Source organism: Dipodomys merriami, unplaced genomic scaffold, assembly GCF_024711535.1.
Source record: "Dipodomys merriami isolate MVZ:Mamm:240054 unplaced genomic scaffold, mDipMer1.0.p SCAF_70, whole genome shotgun sequence".
Taxonomy (NCBI): domain Eukaryota; kingdom Metazoa; phylum Chordata; class Mammalia; order Rodentia; family Heteromyidae; genus Dipodomys; species Dipodomys merriami.
The window spans coordinates 2,466,759-2,483,565 of NW_027206291.1; the positions used below are offsets into that span (position 1 = coordinate 2,466,759).

The 16,807-nt window shown below is 68.8% G+C and overlaps 1 protein-coding gene across 5 annotated transcripts; it reads right to left on the reverse strand.

Annotated features, from left to right (window-relative positions):
* Nucleotides 1-7,137: 7,137 nt before the first annotated feature.
* On the reverse strand, nt 7,138-12,652 carry Ccdc124 (coiled-coil domain containing 124). Of its 5 annotated transcripts, XM_070007977.1 has the most exons (6): nt 11,863-12,399; nt 11,335-11,430; nt 10,477-10,645; nt 8,871-9,069; nt 8,669-8,783; nt 7,138-7,562 (listed from the first exon to the last, which is right to left on the reverse strand). In XM_070007977.1, the coding sequence occupies exons 3-6, from the start codon at nt 10,633-10,635 to the stop codon at nt 7,358-7,360; spliced, it is 678 nt and encodes a 225-aa protein (XP_069864078.1). In that variant the 5' UTR covers nt 10,636-10,645; nt 11,335-11,430; nt 11,863-12,399; the 3' UTR covers nt 7,138-7,357. The 5 variants fall into 5 exon arrangements, with proteins under 5 accessions (XP_069864078.1, XP_069864079.1, XP_069864075.1 ...); XM_070007978.1 differs by lacking the exons at nt 11,335-11,430; nt 11,863-12,399 and adding an exon at nt 12,612-12,652 and having other exon boundaries at nt 8,871-9,054; XM_070007974.1 differs by lacking the exons at nt 11,335-11,430; nt 11,863-12,399 and adding an exon at nt 12,612-12,652.
* Nucleotides 12,653-16,807: the final 4,155 nt, after the last annotated feature.

The following is a 16,807-nucleotide window of genomic DNA, read 5'->3' on the forward strand; positions in this document are numbered from 1 at the left end:
GCAGCGCCCGCCCCGCCCCGCCCCGCAGGGCGCTGACCCCGACCTCCGGGTCACAGGTCACGGTGCCAAGAACCCCAGACAGGACCCCGGCCAAACCCCGCTCCCGCCTCCCCGGCCCCGCTGACCCCCCCCGGCCCCGCTGACCCCTCGGACCCCCCCTCGACCCCACTCTAACCCCCCCGACCCCGCTCTGAACCCCCGACACCGCTCGGACCCCAACGACCCACCTCGGCCCCGCTCTGACCCCTCGGACCCCCGCCCACCCCGCTCTGACCCCTCGGCCCCGCTCTGACCCCTCGGACCCCCGCCCACCCCGCTCTGACCCCTCGGCCCCGCTCTGACCCCCCGACACCGCTCGGCCCCGCTCTGACCCCTCGGACCCCCCCTCGGCCCCCTCGGCCCCGCTCTGACCCCTCGGCCCCCCCCTCGGCCCCCCTCGGCCCCGCTCTGACCCCTCGGCCCCCCCCTCGGCCCCCCTCGGCCCCGCTCTGACCCCTCGGCCCCCCTCGGCCCCGCTCTGACCCCTCGGACCCCCCCTCGGCCCCGCTCTGACCCCTCGGCCCCCCTCGGCCCCGCTCTGACCCCTCGGCGCCCCCCTCGGCCCCGCTCTGACCCCCCGGCCCCCCCCTCGGCCCCGCTCTGACCCCTCGGACCCCCCCTCGGCCCCGCTCTGACCCCTCGGCCCCGCTCTGACCCCTCGGCCCCCCTCGGCCCCGCTCTGACCTGCGGCGCCCGCGCGGACGCGGAGCTGAGCGAGGCCCCCGCGAGGCTCCGCTGGAGGAGCGGGAGGGCGGGGCGACGCGAGCACCGCTTCTGATTGGTCTGCCTGAGGCTGGCTCCGCCCCATGGCTCCGCCCCAATTTAAAGCCCCCGCGTTCCCCGGCGCCCGCCGCCCAGACAGAGCCAGGCGGGCGCCCCGCGCGGTCTAGGCCCTTCCCCAAGCCCGCATTCGACAACGCTGGGGCTCCAGGGCACCGCGCCCCAAAACTGAGTCTCTCACCCCCGCCACCCTCCCCCCAGGCACCGCGGAGAAGAAGCGACCCGGAGCTGTTTTGCGGGGCCGCAGAGAGATGCGGGAGGGAGGGGTCTCAGAGACACCTGCGCTCATCAGGACCCCCAGGAAAACGGGGCCAACCAGGCCTGGGCTCCCCAGAAGTGCTCGCCCCAGGGAGCCCAGGCTGGTCTGGGGAACATCCCTCAACCCCAGGAGCTGCTGGGGGCCAGTAACACAGGGAGCACCCTCCCTGGCCAGGCCTGGGGGTCCCCCTCCCCCCCAGCCTGAGGTCCCCTCCCCCTAGCCTGAGATTCCCCCCTCCCCCCCAGCCTGAGATTCCCCCCCCCAGCCTGAGGTCCCCTCCCCCCCAGCCTGGGGGTCCCTGGCCCACTCTCCCTGGCCGGTGGCAGCAACCCTCAGCCACACCTTGTCCTGTGCAGATGTCCCACCGCGGCGGTGGGCGCTGTCCAGGATAAGGAGGACGTCCTCCACGCCCAGAGGCAGGGTGGACAGTGTGGTGTGGACGGATGGCGGCGGCCTGGGAGGACGGCCCAGTGGGTGGACAGTGAGTGGTGCCGGGGCTGCTGACTGTGGCCAACCCTGCGCTGTCCGGTGGAGACCAGGCGTGGTCCTACCCCTCCAGAGTCTCACGCAAGCCATCCTGCACACCCTGCCTGGGGGACAGCGTCCGTGCCATGAGCCAGGCAGCTTTGGGGAACAGTCGTCCCTGCCACAGGCCTGCCTCAGCCCCCCCACCCCCCCGCCTCGGTGGTCTCTCCCTGCTCCCCTGACTGCTGGTGGCGGTCACCGTGGTGCCGGTCCAGCCGGAGCTTCCCACAGCCCTGATGGACACAGGGACACAAGAGGCCTGCAGGTGAGCCCCGAGTCACGCAGGACGCTCAGGACACACGTGACAAGACAGTCCTTGCCAGCCTGCAGGGACAGCCCATCCCCTCCCCTTGTCCAGGTTCAATTTCTGTCCCTAGAGCCATGCTGGGTACAGAAGGCACGGTGTGCCTAAAGTTCTAGGCAGCCAAAGCCAGCAAAACTCTGTGCCCAGTGAAGCCAGGTGCCAGTGGCCACCCCTATAATGCTAGCTATTCAGGAGGCTGAGAGCTGAGGATCAAGACTTGGAGTCAAGGTGGACACAGTGGTGGCTCACGCCTGTAGTCAGTACTATTTGGGAGGCTGAGATCTGAGGACTGCAGTTCAAAGCCAGCCCTGGCAGGTAAGTCTGTGAGACTCATCTCTGATGAACCATCACAACTGTGGGAAGTGGAGCTGTGGCTCAAGACAGAGCACCACCTTGAGCACAAAAGCTCAAGGAGAGGAACGATGGCCCTGAGTTCAAGGGGTACACGACGGGAGGGAAGGAGAGAACAACAAAAGGAGGAAAGAACAGGGACAGCTGTGTCTCACACATCTACCCAGTGCGCCCCTGGCAGGAGTCCCCCAAACCTGGGGCTTCTGCAGATGGAGGTGAGGGCACACACACTGCCCAGGGCCCTCATCATTTCGTTGGCTTTTATTAGTCAGTCCTGGAGCTTGAACTCAGGCCTGGGCGCTGTCCCCGAGCTCCAGTGCTGAAGGCCGGCACTCCACCAATTTGAGCCACAGCGCCACTTCGGGGTTTCTGGTGGCTCATTGGAGATGAAGAGTCTCAAGGCCTTTCCTGCTCAGGCTGGCTTTGAACCGAGACCCTCAGGTCTCAGCCTCCTGAGTAACTGAGATGACAGGTGTGAGCCCCTGTATCTTTCTGTTTTAAATACGGTGTGCTCTCCAGGTTGGCCTCCAGCTCATGATCTTGCTGCCCCACCTCCCCAGTGCTGGGGTCAGGGATGCGGCCACTGTTTCCCTGTGACTGGAATCAGTTCCAGTCTCACTACAACTCCAATCTTCCAGAAATAGCTTCCTGGTCTCACACCCCCGAGTGCTGCAGCCCACCCCACCCTACCCAGTCCCCCCAGGTCCTGTGCTGTCCCCAGCCTGAGAGTGATCACGCCCAGCCCCTGCCCAAATCAGTCCCCATTCAGTCCGGCCACAGGCAAAGCCTCTGCAATCCCCCCCCCATAGCCACATGCCCTGCAGCCCACCCCACCTCTGCCCCGAGCTCCCCAGACTAGCCCTGGCCCCTCCACCATCCTCTTCCTCCCTTGTTCCTGATCCAGTAGCACCAGCTCCCTAGGGGACGCCAACACCCCAAGTGCTCCCAGGGCCTTTGCACATGCTGTTCCCAAGGCTCTGGCCTGGTCAGCTCAGTCAGGGTGCTCTGCCGCCCCCACTGAGCCATGCTGCCTGGCGCTCTGCAACTCCTCCCTGGCTGGCTCCAGTGCGCCCGTCCCCGGGGTGCTGGCACACATTTGGTTGCTCAGTGTTTTGCTGATACCCAGGGGTGGGGGTCGGGAAGTCGGGGGTGGGGGCTGGGGTGTCAGGTGGGGGCTGTGGTGGGTCGGGGGATCAGGTGGGAGCTGGGATGTCGGGTGTGGGGGTCGGGGTGTTGGGTGGGGGCTGGGGTGTGGGGATCGGGGTGTCAGGTGTGGGGGCTGGGGTATCGGGTGTGGGGGCTGGGTATTGGTTGTGGGGGTCAGGGTGTCGGGTGGGCCTGGGTGTCAGGTGGGGGCTGGGATGTCGGGTGTGGGGGTCGGGGTGTCGGGTGGGGGCTGGGGTGTGGGGATCGGGGTGTCAGGTGTGGGGGCTGGGGTATCGGGTGTGGGGGCTGGGTATTGGTTGTGGGGGTCAGGGTGTCGGGTGGGTCTGGATGTCAGGTGGGGGCTGGGGTGTCGGGTGTGGGGGTCGGGGTGTCGGGTGGGGGCTGGGGTGTGGGGATCGGGGTGTCAGGTGTGGGGGTCGGGTGTCAGGTGAGGCTAGGGTGTTGGGTGGGGGCCACGGGGTGGGGTCCGGGTGTCGGTTCTGCAGGGACAGGCGAGGGAAGTGCGGGCTGGGACTGCACCACTCCGCCGGGGGCGCTTCCTGACGTTGGGGTTCCCCTGCACCTCTGAATGGTGCCCCAGGCCGCATAACCCCAGGGACCTCGGCGTTCTGGGCGGGGGGCGCGGGGTCCGGGCCGCAGCGGGGCGGAGCCATGTCCCACCCAGACCAGCGGCAGCCTGGGCGCGCGCCAGGTCACCTTGGGGTCACCCCTGCTGCCCACTGCCTGCCTCCTTGGAGCCCACGGGACCCCCACGTGGCCTCAGGGGGCGCGGGGCTCTCCACTCGGGACCTGAGAGGAGACGGACGCGTGGGAGCGCGGGGCCACCGCGGCCTTACGCCGCAGCCTGGTCACCTCGGAGCGGAGGCGGCCGCGCCCGGGCAGCGCCACGGGGACACCGACGGGATGGCTTTGCCCACGGGGCCTGGACGGGTGTCCCTGCCCAGGCTGGCAGTTCTGTGGGTCCTGTCTGTCTGTCTGCCCGCCCACAGCTCTTCCCGGCCTCCTCGAGGCCGCCACCCGGGAGGACACAGCGGCCACACGAAGCGCTCTGGGCCTCTCTAGGTCCAGCCGCGGGGGCCGTGGGGCTGACCCCGGCCCAGGGGAGCGGGGGACACCCCAAGGTCACTGGCAGGTGCGGGGTTTCCACTGCGTCTTAGAAACACTGTTGAGCTGGCAGATTTTGTGACAAAGTTGGAGGGAAGGGAAGGAGGGGAGGGAGAGGAAGAGGGGGCTGGGGGGAAGAGGAGGAAGACGGGACGGTGGATGGGGACGGGGAAGGGGTCGTGGGCAGAGGGGACGAGGGGGGACAGATCCCAGGGCCCAGCTTGGGAGCCGGCGGCGGCGGCCCGGCTGTTGGATGGACTGGGCCTCAGGCGCCCCGAGTTCCCGGTTCCGGGGTCCCCCAGGCTTCCCCGGCAGCGGCCTCGGTGGGGGTGACCTTGGCGGGCGCCCCGTCGGGGGGAGGTCGGGGTCCTCGCGCCCGCGCTTCGGGGCGCCCGGCTCCGGGCCACGCGGGGGAGGCGCCGCCCCCGGGAGCCGCGCCCCGCGTCCCGAGGGGCCGCCCGCACCCCGGTCGGACCCCGCGCACACTCACCGGCCTGGGCGGCGCCGCCGGAGCCCCGCGCGCGCCCGCAGCCCGCCGGCCCGGCCCCTCCGCCTCTCCCGGGCTCGCCTGGGAAGAGCGGCGGGGACCCCGGCTGCGGTGGCTCCCGGCGCGCTTTATAAACCGGGAAACTGAGGCCCCGCCCGCCGCGGGGGGGGCGCCGAGGCTCCGCCCCGCGCGGGCGCCGCGGCCCGGGATCCCCGCGCTGGCGCCGGCCCGGCCGGGGACGGGGACCCCGGGAGCCCGCGGCGGAGGACCGTGAAGGTCGCCGGGCCCCGCCCCCCACGGGAACCACCTCGGGGTCCCCAGCTGCGCAGCCGGCGAGGCCTCGCTGCGGGGAGCCCGGCCCTCCCCCCGCTGCCACCCCGCAGCCTAGAAATGGCCTCCCCGTCCTTCCCCTCTCCGCCCCCCGCGGCCCGCACGCGGAGCCCCGCGGATCCCCCGCCGCGGGGCCCCGGTTCCAAGGCGGCTCCCCACCGCCCCGTCCTCACCCGGTGACGGGTCGCTGCGGCGCCTCACGCGCGGGCCTGGAGCGGTAGGAGGTCCCGCCCCTCCCCCTGCCGCCCCCTCCCCCCAGGGCGAGGGAACGGGGCGGGGGACGCTCGGGGCGCACTGGCGGACGGGGCGCTCCCTGTGCTCCGGCCGGGCTTCGATGCAGCGCGCCTGAGCCCCGGGCGTTCGGGGTCACCCGGGGCCAGGCCGCTCCCCGCGTCCCTGGGTGGCAGGGGAGGCGCGGGGCTCGGGGCGGGAGAAGGGCGAGGGCGCAGCGGCCCCGGGGTCACGCAGCGGCCCCCGCACGCCGGACCCCGAGTGGGGGCCTGGAGCCTCAGGGCGCGGGCCCCGAGGGCCGGGGATCTGGACCGGGACGCGGGCGGGGCCGGAGAACCATGAGCCCGCGCCGCGCACCCGGCGGAGGGCGCCCCGCGCGCTCCATCTGTTCCCTGAACCCCGAATCCGGGAACCCGCAGCCGGACCGAGGAGGGCCAGAGATGGGGGGAGACCGCACCCCGGCCCGGGTCCCGCCTGCGTGGACCCTTCCCCACGGCGCCGTCCGGGGACGCACGCGGGGAACCCCGGCTCCCCGCGGCCGCACGGCGCGCGCGGCTGCCAAGGCGACGGCGAGGGCAGGAGCGGGAACCTCGGGAAGACCCCGCGCTGGCGGCCGCCCCCGCCGCCTCCCGGGCGAACCCCACTCTGGTTTGAGCCGGTTTCCCCGCCCCGCCCCCATGCGCACTGCGGCGAGAAAGGATTCCCCGACCCCTGGTGGGGGGTGTGATCCACGCATGCGCACAGAGAGGGTGCTTTGTGTGTGAGAACGAGAGATCCACGCATGCGCACAGAGAGGATGCTCTGCCCCAGCCTGAGCGCGAAGGGAAAGCTCCGGCGTGCGCGTCCAGACACATGTGTCCCAGACACATGCGCAGCGTCCCTCTCAGTCGTCCTGGCAACGCGTGCAAGGGGGGCTGGGAAGGCTCGGGACTCCCTGCCCCCTCCCGGCCGGGGATTCCCAGCTGTCTGTGCGCAGGTGCGGCCGGGAACTTCCCCCCCCCCCCCATGATGGGGCGAGGCTGCGTCGACTTTCTGGGGAAGTGGTGGCTGTCCCTGTGCCCGCGGCTCCCCCGCCCTCCCCACCGCCCGGCTCCGCTTTGCTCGGGGGAGGCCGTGAGGCCCGGGTGGGATCGGAACCCAGCCCTTCCCGGTCCTTCTCGGCTGCAGGTAGCTCCTGCTCTGGGGCGGGCCAGGCCTCCTGCTGGAGGGACGTTCCCACGCCGCCTTGGGTCTGCCGGGCGCGGGGCTCCTGGGTGCAGGGGCGCCTGGCAGCAGACCTACGTGGCCCGGTATGTACTTCCACCCACTCCCACCCTCATGCCTCAGTTTCCCCGACCGGGAAGCCACACACCCGTGCCTTCCCTGGATGGCACTGCCCTTGCCACCCTGCCGCAGCCCACGGGGTCGGGGCTGCAGATGGCTGCCCGCGTCTCCTGCGGCGCGGCGCCCCGTCCTCACCCCACACAGCTCCTGTGGAGGCCGGAGAAGCACAGCCAGGCTCAAGTCCCACCCGTCTTCCGGCCCCGGCCAGCGGGCTGCGACATCACATCGGCCCCAAGGCCTTGTCCACCGCTTTATTGGGAGCTCGGCTCCGGGGCTCTAGGCGCGTGCGCACGGGGACAGGGTCTCGGAGCGGGGCCCTCCGGCGGGAGGGGGCGGTGGTGCTGGCGCGGGCCCGGAAGGGGCCAGGGGCCCCGAACTCCGCAGTCCTGGGAGCCGGCCGGCCGGAGGGCGCGGGGCGGGTGGAGGCTGGGCCGCGGGGCGGCGCCCGGGCTCCGCATCACTTAGGGGCGTTGAAGGGCAGGGCCCGCTGGTTCATGGGGTTGTCCGGGGAGCGCAGCCATTCCTTTTTCAGCAGCTGCTTCAGCTGGGACAGCCGCATGTTGGGGTTCTCCTGCTTCAGTCGGGGCAGCTGGACCTCTTCGAAGGCGGCGAAGGCCGCTCGCATGCGGCGCTCGGGGTGCCGGTCGGCCTCCTCCGCCACGCTGCGAGTGGGCAGGGGGCGTCAGGGGGTGGGGCGGGGCTCGCCAGCCCGCCGGGCGTCACCCCAGACCCCGTCAGCCCGGCCAGCGTGGTGCGTGCCGCAGCACACTCCCCAGCAACGTGGTCTCGCCCAAGGCTATGCCCCCAGGCCGCAGCCCCCCCTGTCCAGCTCTGCCCCGAGATATGGTACCCGCACAAGGCTGACCCTGCCGGAGGCCCCCCCCCAGAGCGCCCCGCCCCCAGAGCACCAGCCCCCCCCGCCCCCAGAACACCAGCCCGCCCCCCCCTGCCCCAGAGCACCAGCCCCCCCGCCCCCAGAACACCAGCCCGCCCCCCCCTGCCCCAGAACACCAGCCCCCCCGCCCCCAGAGCACCAGCCCGCCCCCCCCTGCCCCAGAACACCAGCCCCCCCGCCCCCAGAGCACCAGCACCCCCCCGCCCCCAGAGCACCAGCCCCCCCCAGCCCCGCCCCCAGAGCACCAGCCCGCCCCCGCCCCCAGAACACCAGCCCCCCCCGCCCCACCGCCCCCAGAGCACCAGCCCCCCAGCCCCGCCCCCAGAGCACCAGCCCCCCCCGCCCCCGCCCCCAGAGCACCAGCCCCCCCGGCCCCGCCCCCAGAGCACCAGCCCCCCCCCGCCCCCAGAACACCAGCCCCCCGGCCCCGCCCCCAGAGCACCAGCCCCCCCCAGCCCCGCCCCCAGAGCACCAGCCCCCCCGGCCCCGCCCCCAGAGCACCAGCCCCCCCCCGCCCCCGCCCCCAGAGCACCAGCCCCCCAGCCCCACCGCCCCCAGAGCACCAGCCCCCCGGCCCCGCCCCCAGAGCACCAGCCCCCCCCCCGCCCCCAGAGCACCAGCCCCCCAGCCCCGCCCCCAGAACACCAGCCCCCCAGCCCCGCCCCCAGAACACCAGCCCCCCGGCCCCGCCCCCAGAGCACCAGCCCCCCAGCCCCGCCCCCAGAGCACCAGCCCCCCGGCCCCGCCCCCAGAGCACCAGCCCCCCCCGCCCCCAGAGCACCAGCACCCCCCCGCCCCCAGAGCACCAGCACCCCCCCCCGCCCGCCCTCACGCCTCGCCCCCCCACCCCTGCCGCGCTGCCCACCCCCGCACCTGAGCACAGCGATGGCGTCCTCGATGGTGCGCGCCTCCACGCGGCCCTCCTCCGACGGGCGGCGGTTCAGGTTCTCCTCCAGGGGCACCTCCAGGTGGCTCTTGGCTTTCTCGGCTGGGGAGGGCGGGGACAAGGCGGTGAGCCGGGGAGGGGGGGTGGGGAGGTCGGGCCTTGGGCGCGGGGCAGCCCCGCAGGCCCCACCTGGCTCCTCGCGGTGCTGGTCGCGGCGCAGCGTGTCCTCGATCTGGGCGCGCGTGACCTTGCCGGGCGCGGCAGCGGCGCGCGGGGCCTTGCCGCCCTTGAGCTTGGAGTCCTCCTCCTGCAGCAGCCGCTGCGTCTCCTTCTTGCGCTCCAGCTGCTCCAGCCGCCGCTTCTCCTTCTCCTCCTGCGCAGAAGGACCCTTGGCAGTGGGACCGGGTCGCCCCGGTGACCGCCGTCCCCACAACCGCGGACACGAGGTTTGCCTTGGGCTCAGGCCCGGGCCTGGCCACCGGAGGCTGTGTTCACGCCGCTCCCGTCAGTGCCCAGCTTAGGGACTGACCTGTTCACCCGCAGCACCGCGAGGCCCGCACCCGAGGGCAGCGGACACAGAAGTCCGGGGGGACACCTCAGCACCACATAAGTAGAAAAGGCCAGATGTGGCGCTGTGGCTCAAGAGGTAGAGTGCTAGTCTTGAGCTGAAGAGCTGAGGGACAGTGCCCAGACCCAAAGTTCAAGCCCAAAAAAATGAGCTGGGCCCACCCCAGCATGGAGAGTACACAGGATTCCTGTCTAAGCCAGCCCCAGGGAAGAACACAGGGAAAAAAGGCTGATAGAGAATCTGAGTTCAAACCCCAGCCCAGCCAATAGATAGGCAGCGCAGTATAACACGTGTCCTTTAAAAGGGCTTTTCTGTTTTTTAAGGGCTAGCTGCACGGCCTACGTGGCCTTAATCGCTTGCTCCTTCCACGTCAATGTCCTGTGCTGTGCTCCGCCCAGATGTTAGCGGAGGTGCTCAGAGCACAGCTGTGCGTGCTCTGCTGTGGTCTGTGCTGAGGCCGCGCTCTGCTCCCCCACACCCCATGCCTTGAGCCAGGCATCCGCTCTCCCTGCCAGAAATCCAGGCAGTCACCTCAACTCCCCCTCCCAAAGTCCAGGCATAACGCCGAGTCACTGTCGCTCTACAGCTTGTCCATGACAGACAGACAGAGCTTGGGGCCACACACCCAGACATGCAGGCACAACCTTCCTCTCGGCTTTGCTCTCCAATCTCTTGCTCCTCTGTGCCTCAGTTTCCCCACAGAAGATGCAGGCCCTGGGAGGGAGCTCCAGCCGGGGCCACCGCTCCTGAGGCTGGACTGAAAGCTGTCTTGGCTGCACTGATTTTCCCCATTCGTCATACTGGATATAAAGAGCCATGTGTGGGGGTGGGCGCCAGCATTCACACCTGCAATCCCAGCTACTCAGGAGGCTGAGATCTGAAAATCAGGGTTCAAAGCCAGCCTGAGCAGCAAAGTGCATAGGACACTTATCTCCAATGAACCACCTGAAAGCTGGAGATGTCACTGTGGCTCATGCAGCAGGGCGCTGGCCTTGAGGACAAAAGTGCAGGGAAAGCACCCAGACCCTGAACCTAAGCCCTAGAGCTGGCAAAGGAAAGAACAAAAGCGAGGTGTGGCCGGCTCTGCCAGGACGGGGAGGCGGCGCCACCTGCTGGAGGAAGCAGGTTGGCCCCAGTTCCCACCCAGATGTCCCGCAGTGATAGCCACAAGAGCCTCCAGGGCCCAGTCCCTCCCATCCACTGTGGCAGTGAGGCCCGGAGCCCCACCTTGCGCTGCTCCTTCCTCATGACGTGTTTGTCCTCGTCCTTCCAGTAGGCATCCTCCAGCTCCTTCTGCTTCCGCGCATCGGCCGCTGCCTTGGCCTCAGCCCTCCGCGCCCGGGCCGCTGCCGACTTGGTGTTCTCTCCCTGGAACTTCTTGGGCATTCCTTAGCAGCTGTAGGAGCAAGCAGGCGGTGGCAGTGAGAGGTGGGGGGGTCCACGGTGCCCGGACCACAGGCCAGGACCCAACCCTGGCCTCGCCAGGGAGCCGCTGGAGCCTGCACCACACACAGCATGGGTGTCGGTGCTGCCCAGCCTTCACCACGAGTCTGCCCATCGCCACCCCCACCCCCAGCCACGGGTCTGCTTCCTGTCCTTCAGGGGATCCAGGCACCCCGTGTGGCCTCTGCCTGGCTTCCTTCACAGCTTTGTGTTTTAAGCCTATCAGGTGCTCTGTTCCTTTTCCTGACCAGGTAGTATTCCTCAGTGAATGCACCGTTCTCATCCTGTTTGCTGCTGATAGGCTGGGCATCTGCCCAGTGTGGCTGCTCCCAGTGGTTCCTGCCTCCTATGGCCTAGGCCTGGGCACATTGGGCAGACACCACCAGCACATCCACTCAGAATCACCAGGGAGGGCTGGGAAGGTGGCTCAGTAGTAGAGTGCTGAGTGCCTGCTTTGCAGGCATGAGGCCCTGGGTTCGATTCCTCAGAACCACAGAAGCAGAAAAAGCTGGAAGTGGCGCTGTGGCTCAAGGGGTAGAGTGCTCGCCTTGAGCTGAAGAGCTGAGGGACAGCGCCCAGGCCCTGAGTTCAAGACCCACAACTGACAAAAAAGAAATTCACAGTGTGTCCTGCGCCACTCACGGGCCAGGCTTCCTGTGTGCGTCCATGTTAACTCTCACAGCTCCAGTTCATGCTGCCCAGTTCTGGCTCTGTTGTCCTGCCTAGGCCCCAGCTGGCCTTCAAGGGACACCGGTACAGGGAGAGAGGCTGTGGCACCAGGCTGCCAGCCAAGCCTGCAGCCCACACAGCATGGAACTCTGTACCAGGGAGATACGTGGCCGGCTTGGCGGGCCACGAGCAGTCTGAGCCTTAGTTTCCCCAGCTGAGACACAAGTCTGATGCCTTAGTTTCCCCAGCTGAGACACAAGTCTGATGCCCGCCCCTCCCCGCTGGGCACCACACCGCATGCAGCAGCCTGACTTGGGGTTCCCCTAGCCCTTGAACCTCGGGTTCACTGCCCAGTGCTCAGAGGACCCAAACAAGCCCTCCCCCAGGCTTCTGAGGAGAGCACTGAAGTGGGGTGACCATCTGGGAGGGGGTGTGGTCATTTCCGGGGGGGGGGGCTATCCGCCCGGCGTCCGGCTCCGGGGCTCACAGCAAGCAGCTGACCTGGGCCCTTCCAGGGCGGGGGCTTCCCGGGTGTGTGCCCAGGGCTGGCCCGGAGCCTCACAGCCTGGAATCCACCGCGCGCCACGCCACAGGTGCGGGCGGGGCTCCCGCGACTTCCCGGGCTGGTCTCAAACTCCTGACTCACGTCACCCTCGCCCCGTCTCCCCGCGATGGGCACCGGGATGCCACCGTGGTCCCCGGCCGGGGAGCACGGCGTCTGTCTGCAGCCAGACACAGCCGCGCAGACGCGGGCGGCCAGCGACCCCGGGACGCGGCTGCGGGCCGGGCCGGGCCGGGGCCGGACCCCCTCGGCTGTCGGGGTACACCGGCGCCGGCGACCCGAGGCGGACCACGGGCTCCGGGCCGGGCACACGCAAACGATTCTGCCCAGACTCGAGAAGGCCGCGTGACCAGGTGTTCCGGCGGGAACGGGCTCCGGGGGCGCCCGCGCCCGGCCCCGGGCTGTCCCCGCGCCTCCGCTCTCCGGCCAGCGGCGCTGCGCTGTCAGCCTCTCCGCCGGGACCCCCACCCCGCCGGCGGCCCCGACACCGGGCGCGGCGCGGGACGACGCGGGCTGCTGGCCGCACGTCGGGGTCCGCAGCGGGGAGCGGGCGCGGCCGGGGGGGGCCGCCTCCGGCAGCTCCGCCGGCCCGGGGGGGGGACCCGGAGACCGCGCGGGCGGCCGCCCCCGGGGCCGCGGGCCGAGCGCCCCCGCCCCCCAGCTCCGCCCGCGCCGCGGCCGCTCCTACCTCCTTCCCCCGGCGCCGGCGCGGTCGCTCTCCGTGACGTCACCGCGGGGCCTGCGCGCCGGTCGCCGGCGGCGCGGGTCATGACGTCAGGCTCTGTCGCCATCTTGGTGAAGGGGAGCTCGCCGGGCCTAGGGCCCACGCAGTCACCAGTCATTTTCTTTTGAAAGCGAGTCTTTCGTCACATTCGCATCCCCAGGGCTCAGCGCTACGTTGAGGCACCGGGACGGTGGTGGCGCTTCACGTAGAGGCCCGAGTACACGGCATTGCCTTTACCAAGATGTCGCTGCCCGGAAGAAAGATGGCGGTCGCGGCCTCACAGGCGGTCCGCCAGTTTCAATGCCAGGACTTGCCCGGCCTTTAGGGCGCACGCGAGGTCCGCGCGGAGCCCGAGGTCCCGAGGCCTCCCGGGGCATCGCGGAGGGGGGCGGGTGCAGGCGCCCCTCGCGGGCCGGCTCCTTCACGGTGAGGCCTTAGTGAAGGTGCCGTTGCACCTGTCATCCGGGGACTCCCAGGCGGCCGTCGGGTGCCGGCCTCGCGCGCGCGAAGGCGCGGGTTCGAGTCCTCAGCAGCACATGCTCAGAAAAAGCCGGACGTGGCGCCGTGGCGCAGGTGGTAGAGCGCCAGGCTTGTGCACAACCGCTCAGGGACGGCGCCAGGCCCCGGGCTCATGCCCCACGACCGACAAAGAAATAAAGCAATAAACAGCAGGACTGCCGAAGACAGGGTTAAAAACAACGTTAAAAGTTGCTGGTTACCAACAGCAGAAGTGACAAGGCTTTCCTGGCCATTGTGTCCTCTTAAGGTCAGATGTGACAGGTCAAAGGGCACCGACCGTCATCTTCCCCGCACTTGGGCTCCTATGGGGCTCACACACCTGCCCCAGGACTCTGCACACAGTACGTTAGGACCGCTGGAAACGAGCTTGTTCTTCCAGAGTTTGCTCAACTCAGAGATTTCCATATAGGAAGAGAGGCAAAGGAACTCTGGCGCTCCTGGTCCACGGCGCTCTGCACCCTGAGCTACAGCTCCACTTGTGGTTTCTGGAGGTTACTTGGAGATCAAAGTCTCCCGGACTTTCCGCCTGAGCTGGCTTTGAGCTGCAACCCTCAGGTCTCAGCCTCTTGAGTACCTATGATTACAGGTGTGAGCCACCAACACCTGGTCCTTTTACATCTTGTTCTACTATGCTTTAGAATGACTTTCCCAGTTTGCAGCTTAAGCAACAAGTATTTTCAATTCATGTATTTCAACTAGTTCTTCCCTTTCCAGGTAAGCCTTCATTCCCTCCGAGTTCAGACAGAAGGAAAGGGGGAATTAGAAATGCAACTACTAAGCTGATAAGCTGATAAGCTGCCTTGACCGGGAAGTAGCCTTGTGAGTCACCACATTCACACATTTGGGGCCCAGCTTTCTATCTGAGCTGATCTCTGCTACAGTCACTCACAAGGGGCTCGGGGTCCGGGAAGGACCAGATTCACCGAAACTGACCTGTTCATGTGAAGGTGCTTCAAAATTAAGATTTTGAAAATTAACTTTCAAAAATCATTAAAAAAAAAAAACCCATCCTGTGATGGAAATGGAATGCAAACTATGCCTGCACTGGACAATGAATGCCATCTTTTTTTTCTTGCCAGTTCTTGGGCTTGAACTCAGGGCCTGGCACTGTCCCTGAGCTTCTTTTGTTCAAGGCTAGCACGCTACCATTTGAGCCACAGAACCACTTCTGGCTTTTTCTGTGATTCATTGGAAAAAAGCTTCTCATGGACTTTCCTGCCTGGGCTGGCCTTGAACTGTGATCCTCAGATCTCAGCCTCCTGAGTAAGTAGCTGGGATGACAGGTTTGAGCACCGGTGCCCAGCTCTGGCTCTTTTATTACACAATGGACGAGAGGGCACAACTCCAGGTGTCGTGCACATTCAGTGTTTCAAAACCCCCATCTGTCCTGGTGGGCTTCCGGGTTTGCAGAGACCTCCAGTGTGGACCCGGCCTCCTGCCCTGGGCCTCCCCCTGCGGGACCCCAGATAGCTTGAGTCACCTGCAGCCTCTTGTCACAAGAAAAAGCAAATGTTTGAGCTCTGGTGGAATCCAGCCTCCACCCTGGGACCCAGTGGGGGCCCCTTGGAGGCCCAGCCCTGGGGATACAAAGCTGCCCAGGCCCATTTGCTTCCAGGGCTGACCTCACTCCACCCAGACCAGTCCAGCCCCTGAAAGGCTGCGATTTTCCTTTTGGCTGATAGGGACAATCAGGGGCCCAATTCCCTACATCAAACACAAGCACGAAGGCCCCAGGAGGCCGGCTCACACCCCGCCCGAAGCTGTGGCCCGTCCCGGCGTCCATCCCAATTGCCATTTATGTTTTGTCACTGCTTTTTGTTCGTTTAAATCTCGGGTTTCCCGTTGTGGTCCAGGCTGAACTCTCGGCCTCAAACAGTTCTCCAGCCCCTGCCTCCTCAGCCGCCTCCCAGTGTCTGGCTTGCGCACATTTCTTTTTGTGGAGTTTGACCTCCATGGCTCCTGTTGGAGAAGCGGATTCGGTTACTTTTTTCTGATGGTGTCTTGCTTTATGCCTGGGCTGGGTCTTCCTCCTAGCTGGCACCGCCAGAGCTAGCTTTTGCTGTTAAGATGGGGTCTCAACAGAAATAAAGTGTCGCTTGGTGCTGGTGGCTCCCGCCTGTCATCGGAGCTACTCAGGAGGCTGAGATCTGAGGATCGTGGGTCAAAGCCAGCGGGGCAGGAAAGCCAACCATGAGGTTATTTCCAATTGATCACAGAAAAGCTAGAAGTGGTGTCATGGTTCAAGTGGTAGAGTGCTACTGCATTTGTTTGTTTGTGCCAGTCCCGGGGCTTGAATTCAGGGCCTGGGCGCTGTCCCGGAGCTGCTTTTGCTCAAGGCGAGCGCTCTATCACTAGAGCCACTTCCAGCCTTTTCTGTGTGTGGTGCTGAGGAATGGAACCCCGGGCCTCATGCATGCTGAGGGAGCACTGTACCACTGAGCCTCCTTCCCAGACCCCAGAGTGCTCCTCTCAGGCGCGGAGCCCAAGGTCCAGGACTGACAGAGAGGGGGCGGAGAGAGGGACGGGGGAGGGAGGGATCGAAGGTCCTGGTCCCAGGCAGCTCGGGGCACGGGGTCTGGGGTCTGGCCGGGGTGTGGGAGGCGGGAGGAGCCCGGAGGGAGGCCGAGCCGGGCGGGAGGTGCTCCCCGGAAGACTCCCGGGCTGGGGAGTGAGAGGACCGAGGACTGAGGACCCAGGACCGAGGATCGGCTCCCGCTGCCACCGGAACGCGGGGGAGAGACGCCGCCTCCGCCGGAGAGGCCTGGCCCAGGAAGGGCGGGGGGGGGAGGAACGGGGTGCGGGGGGCGATGGGGGTGGGTTGGGGGGCGGGAGTCGGGGGGCCGGGGGTGGGAGGGCGGGAGGCCGGGGCATGGGTGAGGGGGGGGCGGGATGCCGGAGGAGCGGGGGTGAGTGGGGCGTGGGGAAGACAGGGCGCGGGGGGATGGCGTGGGGGGCGGGGCGCCGGGGATGGGGGTGCGGGAGGCGGGGCGCCGGGGGGGGTGGGGATGGGGGTGCGGGAGGCGGGGCGCCGGGGGGGGGTGGGGATGGGGGTGCGGGAGGCGGGGCGCCGGGGGGGTGGGGATGGGGGTGCGGGAGGCGGGACGCCGGGGGGGATGGGGATGGGGGTGCGGGAGGCGGGGCGCCGGGGGGGGTGGGGATGGGGGTGCGGGAGGCGGGGCGCCGGGGGGGGTGGGGATGGGGGTGCGGGAGGCGGGGCGCCGGGGGGGTGGGGATGGGGGTGCGGGAGGCGGGGCGCCGGGGGGGTGGGGATGGGGGTGCGGGAGGCGGGGCGCCGGGGGGGATGGGGATGGGGGTGCGGGAGGCGGGGCGCCGGGGGGGGTGGGGATGGGGGTGCGGGAGGCGGGGCGCCGGGGGGGGTGGGGATGGGGGTGCGGGAGGCGGGGCGCCGGGGGGGGTGGGGATGGGGGTGCGGGAGGCGGGGCGCCGGGGGGGGTGGGGATGGGGGTGCGGGAGGCGGGGCGCCGGGGGGGGTGGGGATGGGGGTGCGGGAGGCGGGGCGCCGGGGGGGATGGGGGTGCGGGAGGCGGGGCGCCGGGGGGGGTGGGGATGGGGGTGCGGGAGGCGGGGCGCCGGGACCCCCTGCTGGGGTCGGGGAAGCCAGGGAGAGGCCGGCTCCGCCC

Bases quoted from the DNA above. Each gene is read 5' to 3' on its own strand.
- Ccdc124 (XM_070007974.1), bottom strand. From the start codon at position 10,635: ATGCCCAAGAAGTTCCAGGGAGAGAACACCAAGTCGGCAGCGGCCCGG. The intron at 8,784-8,870 runs GTGGGGCCTGCG...CGCCCTCCCCAG, and splicing joins CCAGCACCGCGAGGAGCCAG to CCGAGAAAGCCAAGAGCCAC. The intron at 7,563-8,668 runs GTGCGGGGGTGG...GCCCACTCGCAG, and splicing joins GACGCCATCGCTGTGCTCAG to CGTGGCGGAGGAGGCCGACC.